Source organism: Notolabrus celidotus, chromosome 21, assembly GCF_009762535.1.
Source record: "Notolabrus celidotus isolate fNotCel1 chromosome 21, fNotCel1.pri, whole genome shotgun sequence".
Classification (NCBI taxonomy): Eukaryota; Metazoa; Chordata; class Actinopteri; order Labriformes; family Labridae; genus Notolabrus; species Notolabrus celidotus.
The window spans coordinates 5,620,864-5,640,914 of NC_048292.1; the positions used below are offsets into that span (position 1 = coordinate 5,620,864).

At 47.5% G+C, this 20,051-nt stretch overlaps 1 protein-coding gene across 4 annotated transcripts in view; it reads right to left on the minus strand.

Moving 5' to 3' along the window:
* si:dkey-97m3.1 (fatty acyl-CoA reductase 1) overlaps positions 1-20,051 on the minus strand; it is a 68,469-nt gene that overhangs the window by 26,377 nt on the left and 22,041 nt on the right. For all 4 annotated transcript variants that reach the window (XM_034673654.1, XM_034673653.1, XM_034673652.1 and 1 more), the window contains exon 2: positions 10,867-11,154. In XM_034673654.1, coding sequence (XP_034529545.1) covers positions 10,867-11,154 — 288 coding nt within the window. The remainder of the gene's footprint in view (positions 1-10,866; positions 11,155-20,051) is intronic.

A 20,051-nucleotide genomic window follows, 5' to 3' on the forward strand; every position in this document is an offset into this window, starting at 1 on the left:
GTCCCTGTGGGCCTCAGAGCTCTCTTTGTTACGGGGCGCAGGCAGAGAAAGGCATTGTGGGATTGTACTGCTGCTTTGTTTCAGGCTCCTTTCTTGTGCCAGGCTTCCACCGCTCACATTTACCATCACACCCGTTCTCCGACCCACCAGCCGTCTTTGAGAAAACTGCTTTGTACAAGGAGACAATGGTGCATCAGTTTGTTTCCTCAGCACAACTCAGAGGGTGAAAACATCCCCACAGTGACTTCTGCAGGGTCACCACGAAGGTTTAAGAGGGGCATTTTGTGGTTATGCAAACAAGTCATGGCCTTGAACGACACTGATTGAGGTCTTTAACGAGTCGTTAAAGCTCGTCTATAAACTCAGTCTGTGAATGATTTGTCCGGGGTCTTGTAGGAGTGGACCGTACATGTGGCCACCACTTGTCCTTCCTCCACGCTGGACATTTTTAAAGACCATGAGGGCGATAAATCTTCCACCAAGAGTGCTCAAAACAGCCGCTGTCTGGACTTCTACAGAAACCCAACACTAATGGCACTTTCCTTTCAGCCCGGGCAACCCGAGATGCCATTCAAAACAGCCTCTCTTCTCACTAACTGCCCTTTAACTTCAAGCAGACCTCTCCCCTGAGGAAAGTGACGACGGAGCGAGAAAGTGAAAGGCAGAACTCTGAAGAGATGCTAAAGTGGAGAGGGAAGCATTTTTATTTTTCTGCAGTGCTGGAAAAGTTTATGATGGCAAAAGGTCAACTCTGCAATGACTCTGGAGAACATTCTGGTATATGAGAGCAGGGCTGGTCGCAGCAGGAGAGAGTGCGAGGCAGAGCTAATGATGACTGTGCTCGCCACGCCGTCAGAGGAGGAGCAGATGACCTTAACAGACTGAAGGTCACAGCTGCAAGTTCTTCAGCCCTTAATAAAAACCATCACAGACGACATGTTTCTGCTCTTCATGTTTTAAAATCCCTGAACAGAGCTCACTCAAATATCTGTCAGATTCTGAGTGCTTGTCAAGCAAAGACGAGACTTTTAATGACGTCACCTTCAGAGACCTTTAACGGAAAAAGGGTTTCTATGAAATGTCACTAACAATGACTAAAACTCCTCTGGTGCACCACAGCCTGCACATGAAGGATGTGGGTAGTCCTCATCATTTCAGATACCGGCCAGGTTCTCTTGTTACCTTTTGAGAAAAAGTGCAAACTGACCTGCGCCCTAAACTAAGACCAGACCAGCACCCTGACAGCACCTTAATGAGCACCCTGACCAGCACTCTATGAAGGATGTGAGTAGACCTCATGATTCAGATACCTGCCATGTTCTCTCGTTACCTGTTGAGATAAACCCTAACCTGCAAACTGACCTGCACCTTAAACTGCACCCAGAGCAGCACCCTAATCTGCACCCTGACCAGCACCTTAATGAGCACCCTGACCAGCACTCTATGAAGGATGTGAGTAGATCTCATGATTCAGATACCGGCCAGGTTCTCTCGTTACCTGTTGAGATAAACCCTAACCTGCAAAATGACCAACAGCCAACTGCACCCAGAGCAGCACCCTAATCTGCAACCTAACCTGTAGCCTGACAAGTGCCCTAACATGCACCTAACCAGCACCCTAGCCAGCATTCTAACCTGCACCCTGACTAGTAACCAGACCAGCAACCTAACCTGCACCCTAACCTGTACCCTGACCAACACTCTAACCAGAACCCTCACCTGCACCCTAACTAACACCCTAACCAGCATCCTAACCTGCACTCCAATTAGCATCCTATCAAGTGCCCTAACTGGCATCCTAACCCGCAACCTGACCTGTACCCTAATTAACACCCTATCCTGCACCCTGGCCAGCACTCTAACCAGTACCCTAACCTTCACTCTAACCAGAACCCTAGCAAGCGCCCTAACTGGAATCCTAACCTGCACCCTTACTAGCACTCTAACCAGCATCCTGACCTGCACTCTAACCTACAACCTTACCAGCACCCTACCAAACGCCCTTACTAGCATCCTAACCTGCACCCTAACCTGCACCCTGACCTGCACCCTAAAAAGCGCCCTAACTAGCATCCTAACCAGCACCCTATCCAGCAACCTGTCCCGTACCCAGATGAGGACCCTAACCAGCACCTTAACTCTCAGTAAAATGTCCCAGACCTTCACCCTGAAGAACAAACTGCTGAGTCGTATATCAAATGACTATATGAGGGACCACATGTCCTGGTGGAGGACTCTGAGGTAAGCACAAACAGTGTTAGCTTGTCAGCTCTCTCTTCATTTGACTCCACTCTGAATCTCACATCTTCTTAAGAGCTTAGCTGAGTGATCAAAGCTCATCACACTGAACTAATGGAAGTGGGTTTTCTCATGTCTGGCTCGAGGGCATCGCTGTACACAGCTCAACTGAGCAGATCAATACGAGCGGAGTAACAGGGTTTACAGTGACAGCAGATGTAGACTTTCTGGGCTCTGTGTTCGGTATGCTGGTGGCATCACATTCCCGTCTCTGAGACGGTGAGCTCATGCTGACTCGAGACGAATTTCATTACCCTCCAACAGCAAGCAGTCAGAAATAAGAGCCAGTTTATAGTCTGTGCTGCAGGCCTTTGTTTCCTCATTAAAGATCAGGACTGAAAGGTGAAATCAGCCGTTTGCTTCTTGGAGCGTGTGACACGGACTTAGCCAGCCGGAGAGGCTTTAAATGTCAGTAATTAAAAGTCATTTAAAGAAAGCCAGCGTGAAGTTTAGAGCTCATGTTGGGTTCATAGATGTAGATTCTGAAATGTTCCAGGTCAGAAGATGCTGAAGATCCAAAGAAACAGCATTTTGATTCCTTATTTAAAAACCTGCAGCGTCTGTTTGGCTTTCAATAGACTCTCATGGTTCCCAGATGATGATCCTTAATAACTCTGATGACTCTCTGACCTCTCCCCCCTCAGGTAAGAAACCACCAACATGTCAGCAACATGTCAGCTTCAACCGGATGTACTGGAGGAACTCTCTGCGAGGTCAGTCACTCTCTCTCTCTCTCCCCTGAGGATGAACCCTAATGACTGCTCTGCTCCTTGTATTTCCTGTCTCTCTTCAGCTGTCCAAAAAAACAACTTACAAAATGATTCAATCTGAACCAAAGTTCCTGTTCTTCTGTGAAATGTAAATCAGGCTCTTTGCACTTTGTGGTTCAGGTGCAACAATAACAGGAAAAGCCCGGGGCACATTTTCTATCATTACTGCAGCAGCCTCAGAGGAGCATGCTTCAAAATCATCTTCCATTTTTACAACTCTGAGCCCTTTGAACTTTTTACACTGTTCTCTGTTGTTCAGTGTGAAGTCATTAAAAACCTGTCTCATGGGCTCCAACATTACAGCAGACTGGTTTACAGAATCAGATTGTGTTGAGTAATCTCCATGAACACTATCCTCTCTGAGACAGAGAACACTGTATGTGGATAAACTCCTCATTATGCTTTAGTGACGACAGGATTGCAGCCTGGATTAAATTCACAGACCATGTTTTCAGATTGAATGACGCTCTGTGTTCATGCTCAGCTCCGGGACGAAGAAAACCTCTATGATCAGGTTAAGGAACATCTGTTTCATTTAGATGTTATCCCAAATATAGTGATGGTACATGTTGAGGTTTTGCTTCTGTTTCAAGGTACCCAAAGCGTCTTTCTCAAAGTATTCTTTGGAGTCTGTTTGAGATATCCTTTAGCTTCTGGTTCAGGGTACCCAAAGATGAACACGCTTCTGGTTTAGTGTGGTTCAGGGCTTCTGGTTCAGGGTACCCAAAGCGGAATCAGCTTTGGGTACCCTGAATCCAGAAGGGTCTGTCTCAAAGTACTCCTTGAAGTCTATTAAAGATATCCTTTAGTGCTACTAGCTCAGGATATGAACCAGCTCTAGGTACCCTGAACCCACAAGGGTACGTCTCAAGGTACCCTTTGGAAACTGCTTCAGACTAAGGGAACCCTTTTAGGTTGTATTAAGGCATCCACAGAGTCTCTGTCAAGGTACCCCCAAGAGGCTGTTTCAATTGATCCTGCAACATCTGTTTTTGGGTACACAGAAACTTTAATTCATAGCTGTCTTTATGAGTTTGTTTACAAGATACTCTTTACCGTCTTTTTCGAGGTACTCTAAAGTTCCAGAGTAGCTTTTATATTTTGTTTCAACACATTGAAGTTCTAAGGGTTCCTTGATCTTCTGATTCAGGTAACCCAGCTGTGTTTGTTTCAAGGTGTCCACAGAGTCTCTTTCAGGGTACCCCAAGTGTCTTTCAATCTATCCTTAAACTTCTGTTTTGAGGTATACAACTGCTTTTGTTACACTTTATTTATGTTAGCTGTTTGATATAATTACCATTTAGCATGTGCTTCAAGCAAGCCTTTAGCTTCTGTTTTCAGGTACCTGAATTTGGAGAGTGTTTTTAAAGTCTTCAGCTTTGATGTTAGGGTACCAATTTGAAAGTATACTCGGGGCTGTTTTAAGGTACCCTTTCAATTCGGTAGAATCTACAGAGTGTGATTTTAAAGCCTTAAGCTTCTGGATTTGAAAGTACCATTTGTAGCCTGTATTAAGGTACCCTTTATCTATTGTATCCGTTTCAGTATCTGAGCTGTTTATACCATGCTCTCCTCCTCCTTTAAGGCACTTCTGTTTCTGATTCAAGGTACTCTTTAACAGATTTAGAAGTTTTGAAGGCATTCTTTAGCTTAGCCTAGAAACCTTTGATCGTCTGAGTGAATGTCTCTTCTCACAGAGCGGCTCAGACTTTGTGTATGAGATGGTTTTAGTGCACAGATGTAGGAAAGTGATCCTCCTTCACTGTGTCTTCATCGGAGCACTGAGGCCATAACACCATCACTTCACTGAGCCTCCTAATGAAGGTATCTGAGGAGCCGTATGGATGTGGAGAGACACACAGTGTGCACATGCTGTGTGGGCTGAGCTACAACACTCCCCTAAAGAACTCAGATCCCTCTATGCATGTCTCCCTCCTCTCAATGACTGCCACAGTGACGTTTCAATGTGCTAATTTGTTTCATAAACTGGAGTTAATGTGGCCTAATTACACGCAGCAGCAGCATCGGTCCCCCTCGTCTTTATCTCATGGGAGGAGCCCGTCTCTCTAATAGCTGTCACTGTGCAGCGCTGTCGACCTCCTCTCGCTCTCGTCCCTAAAACTTGCTGTTTTGACAGAGCTTCGACTCATCATAATTAAGCACACTTCCACACACTAATAGCAGGGTTCAGATTATAATTCCAGCAAGCAGGCGTGTTAAGAACAGTCTGATCTCGCTTCAGGATCGAGAGGTGGGTGCTTCAGGTGTAGCCTGTGCTGACAGCTGGCATTAACCGTTCAGACGAGGATTTCATCGGCTCCACAAGTGGAAACACAGAGACGCCTGTTGGAGCCAGAGCGGATCGATAACTCCTGAATATTTATACGGCTGAGAACGATCACCTGGCTGGGGATGCAAACGGGAGGAAATCAATGAGACGATTTAGTCAAAACGGATCATAGAGGGATAATGTGCAAGGGACTGAAACCACAGAGCAGGAGTCTGATTTAGACTTCAAGTCTACAGACAAATGAGAGAGAGAGAGGGGAGGGCTGAGGAGTGTATTTAACAACACATGGAGTGAAATAAGGAAGTAATCTTTCACTGCAGACACAAACTTCCATGTGCTGCATCCACGTGTCTCTAACATGCATCCCTGCATTACAAAGAATACTAGAAAAATGCAAGATTGGCTCAGAAACAAAGGAAACAATCTGCATGAGCATCAACATATCCACACGTGAGATTTGATCTGTGACATAGACTCGTGCCGGTCTACCCACACCCTCATTGTTTAACTCATACCAACCCGCTCTGACTAACTGACAGGACGCAGGCGTGGCTTATGTCTCTGCATGAGCAGTGACGTCACGGCACAACAGGAATGATTTCTGAAAGGAGATATTTAAGTCTGTGCTGCGACACGTGCAGACGTCTTTTCATAGAGTCGTAAAGTCAGACCTTCAATCAGTCAGGGTGTGCTGACATGACGCCTGACTGACGAGAGCAGAGAAGAAGAAACTCACCACAAAAATATGAGGTATGGAAGTTGAACCTGAAGAAAGATGAGAACCTGAAATGAATCCTTGACTTTCTACGATGAGTAAAGAAAATTAAAACCTTAGAAGTTCAGACCAGATCTCTGCTCGCTTGCGTTCACATCAGAGATGACTGTTATATCCACTTATGTCCAAATGAACCTTTTTTGGTTTTAGGATCATCCATCCATTCATTGATCTCACAGGAACAGAGTAAAACCGCCTCCTGTCCTCTCCTCTGACTCCTAAGCAAAATTCCACAAGATCCCATCCTACCAGAGTGTCCCACCTCCAGCCTCTCCCCCCGACCTTTGACCCCAGCGCTATGAGCAGCTTGGGGAAGATGCAGCATGGCGTAATGCATTGTCACTGGAAAATGTGGAGGCCTCATCAGGCCAGAAGTCGACCAGAGAGACAGACAGGCAAATACACAGGCAGGAAGACACACAGGCAGACAGAGACAAAGACAGGCAGATACAAAGGCAGGTAGGCAGACAGACAGACAGACAGACAGGCAGACAGGCAGACAGACAGACAGGCAGACAGGCAGACAGGCAGACAGACAGACTGACAGACAGGCAGGCAGGCAGACAGGCAGGCAGACAGACAGGCAGACAGGTAGTCACACAGACAGACAGACAGACAAGTAGGCAGACAGACAGACAGACAGACAGACAGACAGACAGGTAGGCAGGCAGACAGACAGACAGACAGACAGACAGACAGACAGACAGACAGACAGGTCTTAAATGTCAGGAAGCTGCAGAGATGCACACAGACAATGAGATTCCTATCGGTTTGTCCTTCTCCCTCCTCGGGGCAGCTCTCCAGATTACACCCTTTGAAAAAACACCACGGGACAGATCTCTGGGTAGTTACCTAGCAACAGGTGGTAAGAAAGATACCAGCCTGGCTGGCAGGATGAGGAGAGAGGCTCCTCCAGAGACAAGAACCACTGTTCTCCTTCATGAATTATCCCCACGCCGAACAGAATCAAACTGACCTGAGGACCGGCATGAATAGCAATTAGTGCTCCAGGCTCGGTCATGGAAATTGAATGACATCACTTCTGAATGCAGAGCGAGCATGAGTGAGTGTGCGCCTGGCAGAGCATCAAGTGGAGTCCTGATAGTGGACACACGATTAGACTGATGCCAAATACAACGGAAATCAGAGACGGGGGGGAGATTCTGTAAACACGAGCGGAGGATAAATGAGACGTCAATATCTGAGCGGGAGGGTCTGAGGACGCACACATCGCTGCAGTCAACACATGCAGGTGTAAAACTTTAATATTCTACATACTGTAAAGAGAGAGAGAGAGAGGGAGAGAGAGAGAGAGAGAGAGAGAGAGAGAGAGAGAGAGAGAGAGAGAGAGAGAGAGAGAGAGAGAGAGATTCAAACACACAGGTAGAGCTGAAATAAAAGATCAGTCTTCAAACTGTAACTTCACTGAGAGGGATAATAGACGCACTACCTGAGTCCAATGAGAGAGAGATAAAAATAGATGCTATAGAGAGAGAGAGAGAGAGAGAGAGAGAGAGAGAGAGAGAGAGAGAGAGAGAGAGAAAGCCAAAGTGTGATTTTCTTAGGTGTGCTGACAGTTTGAGGCCAACAACAGCCAAGCAGAGCAGCACAAGCACACAGCGGAGCACAACGACTCACACACACACAAACATACTTACAGGCAAGAACACACAAAAAAGACACACACATAATAACACACACACACACACACACACACACACACACACACACACACACACACACACACACACACACACACACACTCTTCGTCGATGCTTTGAACCTCATTAAGTCGGTGTAGTTTGGAGGTTTTCTGTTGACTCATGCTTTGCTGCTCCGCCTGATACAGCTGACACCACACATTTGGATCTTACCCCACCTCCTCTCCTCCCTATGTTCCCTCGCCTCCAGACCTTTCCTCACCTCACCTCACCTCCTCCCTCCTCTCCTCTCCTACCCTCATCCCTTGATCTTTCCTCACCTTCTATCCTCTCTCTTACCACTCCCCCTGGACCTTTCCTCACCTCCTCCCCTTACTCCTCTCCTCGCTCTGTTCCCTCACACCCAGACCTTTCCTCACCTCCTTTCCTCCTTCTGTTCCCTTGCCTCTGGACCTTTCCTCTCCTCTCCTCCTCTCCTTACGCCTCTCCTCCCTCGTCTCTGGACCTTTCCTCACCTCACCTCACCTCACCTCCTCCCTCCTCTCCTTCCACAGTTCCCTCGCCCCAAGACCATTCCTCACCTCCTCTCCATTCTCCTCTTCTCCCTGTTCCCTCCTCGCCCCTGGACCTTTCCTCACTTCCTCTCCTCCCTCCTCTCCTCTCTCGCCAAAAGACCATTCCTCACCTCTTCTCGTTCCTCCTATCCTTTCTGTTCCCTTGCCTAGGACCTTCCTCTCCGGACTCCTCTCCTCCCTGTGTTCCTTCGCTACTGGAAACTTCCTCACCTCCTCTCCTTACTCCTCTCCTACCCTCATCTCTTGATCTTTCCTCACCTTCTATCCTCCCTCTTACCACTCCCCCTGGACCTTTCCTCACCTCCTCCCCTTACTCCTCTCCTTGCTATGTTCCCTCACACCTGGACCTTTCCTCACCTCCTTTCCTCGCTCTGCTCCCTCGCCTCTGGACCTTTCCTCTCCTCTCCTCCTCTCCTTACGCCTCTCCTCCCTCGTCTCTGGACCTTTCCTCACCTCACCTCACCTCCTCCCTCCTCTCCTCCCACAGTTCCCTCGCCCCAAGACCATTCCTCACCTCCTCTCCATTCGCCTCTCCTCCCTGTTCCCTCGCCCCTGGACCTTCCCTCACTTCCTCTCCTCCCTCCTCTCCTCTCTCGCCAAAAGACCATTCCTCACCTCTTCTCCTTCCTCCTATCCTCTCTGTTCCCTTGCCTAGGACCTTCCTCTCCGGACTCCTCTCCTCCCTGTGTTCCTTCACTACTGGAAACTTCCTCACCTCCTCTCCTTACTCCTCTCCTACCCTCATCCCTTGATCTTTCCTCACCTTCTATCCTCCCTCTTACCACTCCCCCTGGACCTTTCCTCACCTCCTCCCCTTACTCCTCCCCTCGCTTTGTTCCCTCACACCCAGACCTTTCCTCACCTCCTTTCCTCCTTCTGTTCCCTCGCCTCTGGACCTTTCCTCTCCTCTCCTCCTCTCCTTACGCCTCTCCTCCCTCGTCTCTGGACCTTTCCTCACCTCACCTCACCTCCTCCCTCCTCTCCTCCCACAGTTCCCTCGCCCCAAGACCATTCCTCACCTCCTCTCTATTCGCCTCTCCTCCCTGTTCCCTCGCCCCTGGACCTTTCCTCACTTCCTCTCCTCCCTCCTCTCCTCTCTCGCCGAAAGACCATTCCTAACCCCTTCTCCTTCCTCCTCTCCTTTCTGTTCCCTTGCCTAGGACCTTCCTCTCCGGACTCCTCTCCTCCCTGTGTTCCTTCGCTACTGGAAACTTCCTCACCTCCTCTCCTTACTCCTCTCCTACCCTCATCCCTTGATCTTTCCTCACCTTCTATCCTCCCTCTTACCACTCCCTCTGGACCTTTCCTCACCTCCTCCCCTTACTCCTCTCCTCGCTCTGTTCCCTCACAACCAGACCTTTCCTCACCTCCTTTCCTCCTTCTGTTCCCTCGCCTCTGGACCTTTCCTCTCCTCTCCTCCTCTCCTTACGCCTCTCCTCCCTCGTCTCTGGACCTTTCCTCACCTCACCTCACCTCCTCCCTCCTCTCCTCCCACAGTTCCCTCGCCCCAAGACCATTCCTCACCTCCTCTCTATTCGCCTCTCCTCCCTGCTCCCTGGCCCCTTGACCTTTCCTCACTTCCTCTCATCCCTCCTCTCCTCTCTCGCCAAAAGACCATTCCTAACCCCTTCTCCTTCCTCCTATCCTCTCTGTTCCCTCGCCTCTGGACCTTTCCTCTCCTCTCCTCCTCTCCTTACGCCTCTCCTCCCTCGTCTCTGGACCTTTTCTCACCTCCTGTCCTCCCCCCGTTCCCTCGCCTCTGGACCTTTAATCACCTCCTCTCCTCCGTCTGATCCCTCTCCCCTGGACCTTTTCTTTCCTCTCCCAGTTCCCCCGCCCCTGAACCTTTCCTCTCCTCCTCTCCTCCCCCCATTCCCTCGCCTCTGGACCTTTCCTCACCTCCTCTCCTCCCTCTGTTCCCTTATTAGCCTCTCTCTCAGCTTCCTCACCTCCTCACAGACGAGGTAGCTCCGGTTGAATTAACCTCTGAGTGTTCTCGGTCTGACTCTCTCTGACTCTCTCTGAACTCCATTCTGGGTCATTGAACCTTCTTCTCCATGGTAACATCAGCTGCCATAACTCCCAGGCAAATTCATATCGCTCTACAAACACACACTCATGACCGCAATGCAATTTGAGCAAGCCTTCTTTGAATGGTGATTTGAATCAACACCCCGAGAGTCAAATGTCCAAATGTGCCTGGAGTCCTCTGATTGGACGGCCTCAGCAGTGATGTCATACTGTAACAGAGCTTGTTCTCAGGTGGTGGATTTATCTTCAGTGTTTGATTGTTCTGGAGTTCCTGAGCTCCCTTGTCTCGTAGGTTCCTCTGGATCTCTGCTGTAGACATGCCAGACTCCAGCTGATACAACTACTACTATCTATCTCAGCCAGTAATCCAACACAAAGACCAGCATGCACCATCAGAGTCAGAGTCTCCTTCTGTAATTTAAAGGCTCAATCCCTCACAGTGAACACATGAATTTGGTCCTCTTACCTTGCAGGCCATCATGTCGCTGACCCTCTGTTGCATGGACTGTCCGGCTTTGGGTCTGACCAGGATGTAGAGGGCTTTGACTTCAGGACACGACCTCAGCAGCTTCTCCACCAGCACCTTCCCCATGAAGCCCGTGGCTCCCGTGATCAGGACGTTCTTCCCGGCGTAAAACTCCGGTATGGACGCCATCCTGTCCTTCGCTGTGCCGCTGCGGACTTCTGCTGGTCTGGTCTGGACGTCTGTGGCCTGCTCTCCAAACCCGTTCAGGTCCCGGTCCTCAGACAGCTCCTGCAGAGGGAGGAGGAAGAGGAGGGTGTGAGTTTGCATAGCATGGAGAGGTTCAATAAGGAGATGAGAGATGAAGAAAGTTGATGAAACTCTTCATCAGATTTATTCAGAGAGGAAACATTTCTGACCTGACCTTCAGACCGACACATGGAGCCGGTATGCAAATGAGATGAATATTCATACTGAAGCAAAGTGAGAGGACAATGTTCAGAGAGTGTGTGTGTGTGTGTGTGCTTTAGAGAAAGACTCAAATGAAGAGGGTGTGTGTGAGAGATCTGTGATGGAGGTCAGAGGTGGAGCTTCCTGTGTGTCAAACTAAGAGCTGCAGTGTGTGGTCTGGTGTGGTTGAGAATATTTGTTGTTTCTCTTCCTCATTTCTGTTAACCTCTCTGCGGTCTGAAGAGATGTGAACAATACGACCAGGAGCAACTTCACAAACTAAAAAATGTCCTCACACCCTTTTTATCGTCTGATCAAGAGTCCTGAACATCCTGAAATATCTGATTTATTACAACAAAGGAAAGCTGACAAATATTTACCAGAGAAGGGCGATGATTTTCGAATATTCGTTCACTTTGTAAAAACCAAAGAGTTACTTGAAAATTTTTGCATTTTAAAAATACAATTTTTACAGCTGCCGGGTTGTAATACAGTATTCCTGCCAGACGGGGGCTATAGAGCGGCGGCGGCAGTAGCTCAGTCCATAGGGACTTGGCTTGGGAACCGAAGGGTCGCCGGTTCGAGTCCAAGTATGGACGAAGTTTGGCAAGTGGACTGGTGACTGGAGAGGTGCTGGTTCACTTGCCTGGGCACTGCCGAGCTGCCCTTGAGCAAGGCACTGAACCCCCAACTGCTCGGGGTGCGCTGGTTGACGGCAGTATCCTCACTCTGATATCTCTCCCTAAGCATGTTCACTGCATGTGTGTGTGCATTTGTATGTATATACCAAAAAAACTGTATATGTAGCATGTCCAAAATAGCATGAGTGAAAAAACTGAATTTCCCCCCTGGTGATCAATAAAGTACCTTTCTTCTTAAAGTTGTATGCTAATGTGGTTAGCACACAGACAAAGAATACTTGAAAGACAGACCACAGAACAGTCCCTGTGTTTTTAAATGCTGTCTTTGTAATCACAAATTTCACTTAATTGCAAATAAGCTGCACTTTCAAATTATTGATTGCTTCTACATACTGTCTGTACATATGCTCCATGCTGTGGAGTTGTGCTATTCATTTTGACGTGTGCTGCTGACCTCTTGGCCAGGTTGCCCTTGAAAATGAGGTCTTGATCTCAATGGGTCTCATCTGGTTGAATAAAGGTTAATAAACTAACTGCATTAAAACAGCAAAAGAAGAAGAAAGAAACATGAGCGACAGTCGCAGTGATTTTCTCCATTTCTGAATCTCACACTACTACACACGTGTTTCCAGAGACTGAGCATGTCTGGAACATGTAAACACACACGCCATGCTGCGTCACAGAAACACCGATATAAAGATAGAGACAGACGCCATCACTGCCCGCTACTAGCAGCACCTCGTCCTGCTGCTGGTTAACGTGACTGCCACAGAAACGTGCTGTTAATGGAACAGGTGTATTCAAATAATTGTTGAATAGATGCCAATGGTTATTGAATAGCATTTGGCTTGAAATGCCCATCCCTAATACTGATGTCCCTAAATGAGCAACAAACCAAACCAGATCATCAGCATACAGAGTGATTATTTTAATGAGGTTATTTTAACTCCCTGTGGTGCTGCTTGGGGGGTTTAACAGTTTACTGCCAAAATAGCCTTTTATTGTTATTTGGATAATCATCGAATAGATGCCAGGGATTATAGAATAGCATTTTGGCTTGAAATGCCGATACCTAGTCTGAAGAGATGTGAACGATACGACCAGGAGCAACTTTAGAAAACTAAAGAAATGTCGTCACACTCTTTTTATCGTCTGATCAAGAGTCCTGAACATCCTGAAATATCTGATTTATTACAACAAAGGAAAGTCGACGAATATTTACCCTGGAGAGGAGAACATTTTTACTTAAATGAGACTTTTGAGAGTTTAATCAATGAAATAATTGGTAAGACACAGAGTCGTTTCCACTCTAGTTGGAGTAAAGAAAGAGTTAAAATGTGTGAAAATGTGCAGAATCATGCCCAACAGATCTGAACTCATTAGGTTTATCTGACGAGCAGATACATTCCTGTAAAATATTCAGTTTTATGGTCAATAAACGCAGAGAAAAACGAATCTGAGTCGTATCGACCAATCAGGTGTCAGCAGGTTCAGGTGTCTGCAGGAGGAACACAATCCAGCGTTACACCAACAGCTTGTCTTGGGGACGCTGCGTGACATCACCTGCTATCACTGCACCTGTTGTGTTCATGTAAGATCTCTCATACCACAAGGTCTCAGGTGTGTGTGTTGTTGACTCAGGTTCATCCTTGCACGGTGAGATTCATGTGGCAACAGATCAAAATCAACATCAGCTGGAAGCCAACATTTACACAACAATCTGAACCCACTGGAATGCTCAGAATGTGACTCACACACCTGCTCACACACACCTGAGATAACGTGACCGAGACTTGCTCTCTGTGTTGATCCCTCTGCTGCTTTTCTGACTGGTTCCTGCTTGTCAATTCTCCATTATCGTATGGCAGCCTAATTGGATCAATGGCAGCTCTAATGGCGGAGGTGTAATGGACTGTGTCGGCTTATTAGGGTCAACTCAATACAATAAATCAGGAGCTGCGTTGGCTGTTTTGGCAGTGGCGGAGAGCCAGGTCCTGCAGGGTCCTGGTGACTGCAGAGACAGCAGATTGAAGCTGACGCGGCTCCTGGAGCTCAGAGAGATTAGATCCTGCTCCTCGTCAGGAGTCAGTGACGGACTAAGAGCTCATCAGCGCGTCTGGAATCTTTGGAGGAAGCAGCAGAGGAAACATTCAGCTTTCTAGAGAGCAGAAAACTGATGACGGGTTTAAATTTGGGGATCTGTTTGTGACTTCAGTGAAATGTAAACACATCCTCACCTAAGTCTTGGTTTTATGTGCCGACCTGAGAGTTTCCTGAAGGCTGTAAGAAGGTGTTTGTTTCATGTTTGATAATCCTGCTGATTCCCAAAGACTGATATACAACCATCTCAGGACGTAATAAGAGAAAGCAGGCCGTCCTTAAGTTCCAAAAGAATGAAAAGGAAGGAGAACAGGTGCTGCTGGATCTTTGTATCAGGTGCTACAGGTGCTACAGGTGCTACAGGGGCTTTCAGGACAATCCAGGACTACCTGTCTGACTGCAAGTCTACACAAAAATGTTGATTTTCAGCATGAGAAGTGTTCTAAATTTGCATTTTTGTAACTTCCAAGCAGTACTGACCAATCAGGCTTTGGCGTCTGCAGGAAAAACAGGCTGTATGGAGAGCAAAAGCAGGAGGTCTTACAGGTGTTTTTAGAATACCCCTGGACTACCTGTCTGACGGCAAGTCTACACAAAAATTCAGATTTTTAGGCCTTGAAGGTGTTTTGATTTACATCTGTAGTACCTCCAAGCAGTACTGAACAATCAGGTCTCAGCAGGTTATGACGTCTGCAGGAAAAACAGGCTGTATAGAGAGCAAAAGCAGGAGGTGTTACAGGTGCTTTCAGAATACCCCTGGACTACCTGTCTGACTGCAAGTCTATGCACAAATGTCGCTTTTCAGCATTGGAAATGTCCTGGTTTGCATTGGTAGTGCGTCCAAGCAGTCCTGACCAATCAGGTCTCAGAAGGCTTTGGCGTCTGCAGGAAAAACAGGCTGTATGGAGAGCAAAAGCAGGAGGCGCTCTCAGGATACTCCTGGACTACCTGTCCGACTGCAAGTCTACGCAAAAATGTTGACATAGGAAGTGTTCTGGTTTGCATTTTTAGTACTTCCAAGCAGTACGGACCAATCAGGTCTCAGCAGGTTTTGACGTCTGCAGGAGAAACAGTCTGTATGGAGAGCAAAAGCAGGAGGTTCTCTCAGGATACCCCTGGACTACCTGTCTGACTGCAAGTCTATGCACAAATGTCGCTTTTCAGCATTGGAAATGTCCTGGTTTGGATTTGTAGTACGTCCAAGCAGTACTGACCAATCAGGTCTCAGCAGGTTATGACGTCTGCAGGAAAAACAGGCTGTATGGAGAGCAAAAGCAGGAGGAACACACTACTGTGTCATATCTCTCTGTCAACAGATATCTACATGAGACAGCAGCTAACAAACTTATTGAAAGTTAACTTTGGGGGTCGGCGCGGACTTAGCCTAATGCTTAAGCTGCGCGCCCATGTAGTTGGCGGCCTGGGTTCAAATCCAGCCCCTCTCCCGCAGGTCATTCCCCCACTCTCTCTCGGTTTCCTACACTATCCATTGTCCTCTCCTCTATAAATAAAAAGGTGTAAAAGCCCCAAAAACATAACTTAAAAACGAAAATTACCTCAGGGGTAAATCACCTTGATGCCTTGAAGACAATCAGCATTTAGATTTCCTGACTTCCTTGAATGCATCACAAAGAATAAAAGTGACAATGATAATCTTTTCGTTGTTGTCTTCTTCTCTTGAGGACGGACCTGACAAAGCTTGCCTTCTCACTAATCTGCATCCTGGTGTGTTAACTTAAGACCTGTTAACTGAGAGTGAATCCCAAGAAGGAGAAGAGGAGGGCAGATGATGAAGGGCAGAGCTCCTGAACGTGTAGAGGAAGTTTCCAGAGATCATGAGTGACAGAGGCTTCACCGTTTCATTTTATGTTTGTCTTTTGCATGATACAATAAAACTTGCTCTGAACCGGCCCATCAGCCTTAGAGGATGTTTTGCATTTTGCAGGGAGAGGTTACCTTTTCATACGGCGGCACTACAGCAGGTGTTTACGGACAACTTGAGCGACAGAAGGAGTTCATGGAGAGTTCATGATGGCTGCAGAAACCCTGTGTAAACCTCAAGCTCAAACAAAAGCACTGAATAGCTACTGAGTTTGTATCCTAAACCAACATTAAACACTTACACAATGTTGATAATAAATACTAGAACACACGTTTACCTGTGTGAGAATATCACAGACTATGATTTATGATTTGAGGTGATGTTTGAACTTACAGTAATGTTTGCAGTAAATCACAGAAGCAGCAGAGCTCACCTGTCCCTGTGACGGTTCACATGAAAGCACATGACTGTCCCTTTATCACTGGCTTAGTAGCATTTTGCTAAACATTGACTGTGACTTTGATCCCTGTGGACAATAAAGTGATTCTAACTGTCACCCATCTGAGCCGTCATGTGACTTCAGCTGTGTTTACTGTGTGACTGTCTCTCTCATCGCAGCCTTGTGTTGGATGTGTGGGCTAAAAGCTCAAACACAGGCTGCCAGTGTTGCTGCCCATTTGTGGGGAACGATGACGATGATGCAGCATTCCTCTGACAGACGGGATGTCAGCTTTCGTAGTAATCGCTGGCCTCGTGTTTTCTCCTGTTAACGAACCACGCCGAGGAGGTCTGTAGTCAGAGGAGGGGCTGACGGGAGGCCTACTTGTAAAACTCTGCACTTGGCACATGCAGCCCAACATTTAGCCAAGTCTGAGCCCGATCAGCACTTTTCAGTGATTCAGCCGAGCTGTGATTTGTACACAAGGTTTTTTTTTTTTTTTCCCTCCCCTGCTGCTTCTCTCATCCTCTCTCCTGGGCTGAAGCTTCCCAAAGACAGAAACCAAATCCTCCTGAGCCAAACGTGGCCCAGATAACAAAACAATCTTGTGTTTGCTTGCTTTGTACCGTCTGTTCGTGCAATATTGAATTACACACAGAAAAAAAGATAAGTGTGTGTGTGTGTTTTGGGCACAGAAGCCGAGCTGAGAGTCTGCAGAGTCTTACATTAACACCAGTTCCTGCAGCTCGTTTTAATCCTTCCCTTTCAGCATCTAAAACTGACACACAGTATAATACCCGCAGGTGAGCTTCTCCCTGAGCGCACACACCGTAATAAAAAAGGTTGGTCAAGGTCTTCGGTTGAGGCCTCTGACATTCCTGCTCGGTGCTCCACACAGATCCCCCGTGGACACGAGGACAAGGGCAGGAGGGCTGAAAGTCACTCCGGATTAACGCCTGACAATAGAAATGTTCCTGCAGCTGGAAGAGTGTTGGAATGGACGCCACATCCCAGATACTCTACTCACTCTCTCTCCCTCACACACACTCCTGCATTCTTGTAAAGGTTAGACAGCCCCCACCTCCAGAGTCTCCCTCTCTCTGTCACGTACTCTGATGATGTCCAGCCTCCTCCTCCTGCTGCTGCAGGCCGATATGGAAACACGAGCTAAACTGGGAACCGGCACAGTATCTTTGTCTGTGGCTGGAGCGGAGGGATATTTCTGATATTCTGACGTGTTTGATGTACCTGGATTTAGATGCTGATACCAAAACAAAAATAAGCACTGCTTTCAGTAAAAGTAAATCCCACATACTCATTGTTTAGACGAATGCACCGAGTGTCACTGGGTTCCTTCGCCTTTGTGAGGATGTGCTGTCTTTAGCGTGCATCTGTTTGAAACACAGGTTTGAATGCTGAGGGACTTTCTGGTCAAATGAATCATTATAAAAAGTTCCTCATCAGAGGAGGGGCAGCATCCACACAGCACAGATCTTTGACACGCACTCCGAGTCTTTGAGTCTTGGTCTTGAGACCGCTTATTTAAGGTCTCGGCCTCGTCTCGGAATTGAAAGCATTTTTACTCGGTCTTGCCTCGGTGTCGGACTGGGCGGACTCTGTATTTTATATCAAGACTGGTCAGGACCACGACTGATCTGTCCCTGTCATTACTGTACGACCTCTTACCTCTCCTGAGATCACAGGCGACAGAAAACACAGTTTTACCAAAGCGGCAACCTCCAGTCTCAAACTATGAAGCCCATGTGGAAGTGTTATAAACTGCAATTCATCGAGAATCCACTTGAGGCTGGCTGCAGAAACACAGGAAACCACATACACACCAATTCAAAAAAGACGATCTTTACAGCAGAAATAAACATATTTAAAGCCTGGTTCAAAAAACGTCTTGGCTATACGTAGCTAATCTCTCTATCGGCACACTCTGTACAGGGGGTGAATTTCTTTCTAACGCGACGGTTCAGAAGATATTAAGATTACGAGTTTTTGCCCAAATAAAGACATGACTGACTTGACTCCTGGACAGGAACACATAGCTGTTGGCTGGGAGGCTCAAACTCCGCCTCTTTACGTCACACTCTGCCTGGTTGAGTTCCGCAATTCCAATATGGCTGCCTCCGTCGATTGACTTCAAAACAGCTCTCAGGAATAGATGGGTGACGTCAAGGATACTACGTTCATATTTTGTACAGTCTATGGTTTTACCTCTAATCTAAAGCAAAAGTTAAACTTACGATGACCAAACAAAACTTAAGGAGTCAAAAGAAAGGCAACAAAGACAAAACCAAACCTTGTTTGTTGCTGTCGATTGTATTTAAAGCAAACTTAAATAAAATAAACAGAAGTCCTTTATTTTGTTAACTGATGATAATTCATTTCATATATATGCTCTTGGCCTTGTCTCAGTCTCGCCCTGCTTTGGTCTTGGTCCTGACTCGATCTTGGCCCCTAAATGTCTTGGTCTTGTCTCGGTCTCAACCTGCCTTGGTCTTGGTCTTGACTAGGTCTCTGTTCCTAAATGTCTTGGTCTTGTCTCGGTCTCGCCCTGCTTTGGTCTTGGTCTTGACTCACTCTCTGCCCCTAAATGTCTTGGTCTTAGTCTTGACTCGGTCTCGCCCTGCCTTGGTCTTGGTCTTGACTCACTCTCGGCCCCTAAATGTCTTGGTCTTAGTCTTGACTCGGTCTCGCCCTGCCTTGGTCTTGGTCTTGACTCACTCTCTGCCCCTAAATGTCTTGGTCTTAGTCTTGACTCGGTCTCGCCCTGCCTTGGTCTTGTTCTTGACTCACTCTCGGCCCCTAAATGTCTTTTGTCTTGACTCGGTCTCGCCCTGCCTTGGTCTTGGTTTTGACTCGGTCTCGGTCCCTAAATGTCTCGGTCTTATCTTGGTCTCGGTGCACTCTGGTCTCTCGGACATGTCTTGGTCTTGGTTAATGTGGTCTTGACTACAACACTACCTGAACCAGTAAAAAGTAGAGTAAGCGATGTATGTCGGCGTTAACCTTGATGTCACTGACGCACCTTTTTACAGTTTGTGTTATGACTTCAAAAAAAAGTCTTGGACATCAAGGACGCCCTCAGAAACCTTAGGGGACATGAGTCTCAGGTTAGGATGCTGTCTTGACAAAGTACCTCACAGAGACCAAAGTCACTCGGGGTCGTTCCTAAAATAAAGTTAGGGGATGCTGAGCGGCAGAGATTCACTGCTGCACTAATGCTCCTGCACTCCGGCCCCACTTCATGAGGCTTTTTCTGTGTTTACCCTCAAAGCATTCCTCCCCAGGAGGTCCACGTTGTTTGTCTGAGGCGGGTTGTTTTAAGCTGCAGCTCTGCAGCAGTCCTTCTGCTGCCTCCGGCTTTCTCCTCACACAAACCCTCTATTAGTGGGTCAGCTGAGTGCTGCCGGAGATGCAGAAGAGAGTGGGCTGTACAGCTGCACGCTGGCTTAGACCGTTATACACGGACAAAAGCTGACAGAGGCAGGAGTGGGAGGGGGTGGGGAGGGAGGGAGGGAGGGAGTGTGGGAAAAATAGAACCAGCAAAATGCAGCCAATAATTAAGGGAGCATTAGTCAAGTTGAATGGCAGTGCCAGGCAACACAAAAAGAAAGTCAGTCCCTTTCACTGAGAAACACAGCGCCAACGTTGTAAAACCCTGGAAAGCTCAGTGTGCCGCCACTGCAGGCAGTCCTTCCTACATCACAGTGCCAACACGGGCACC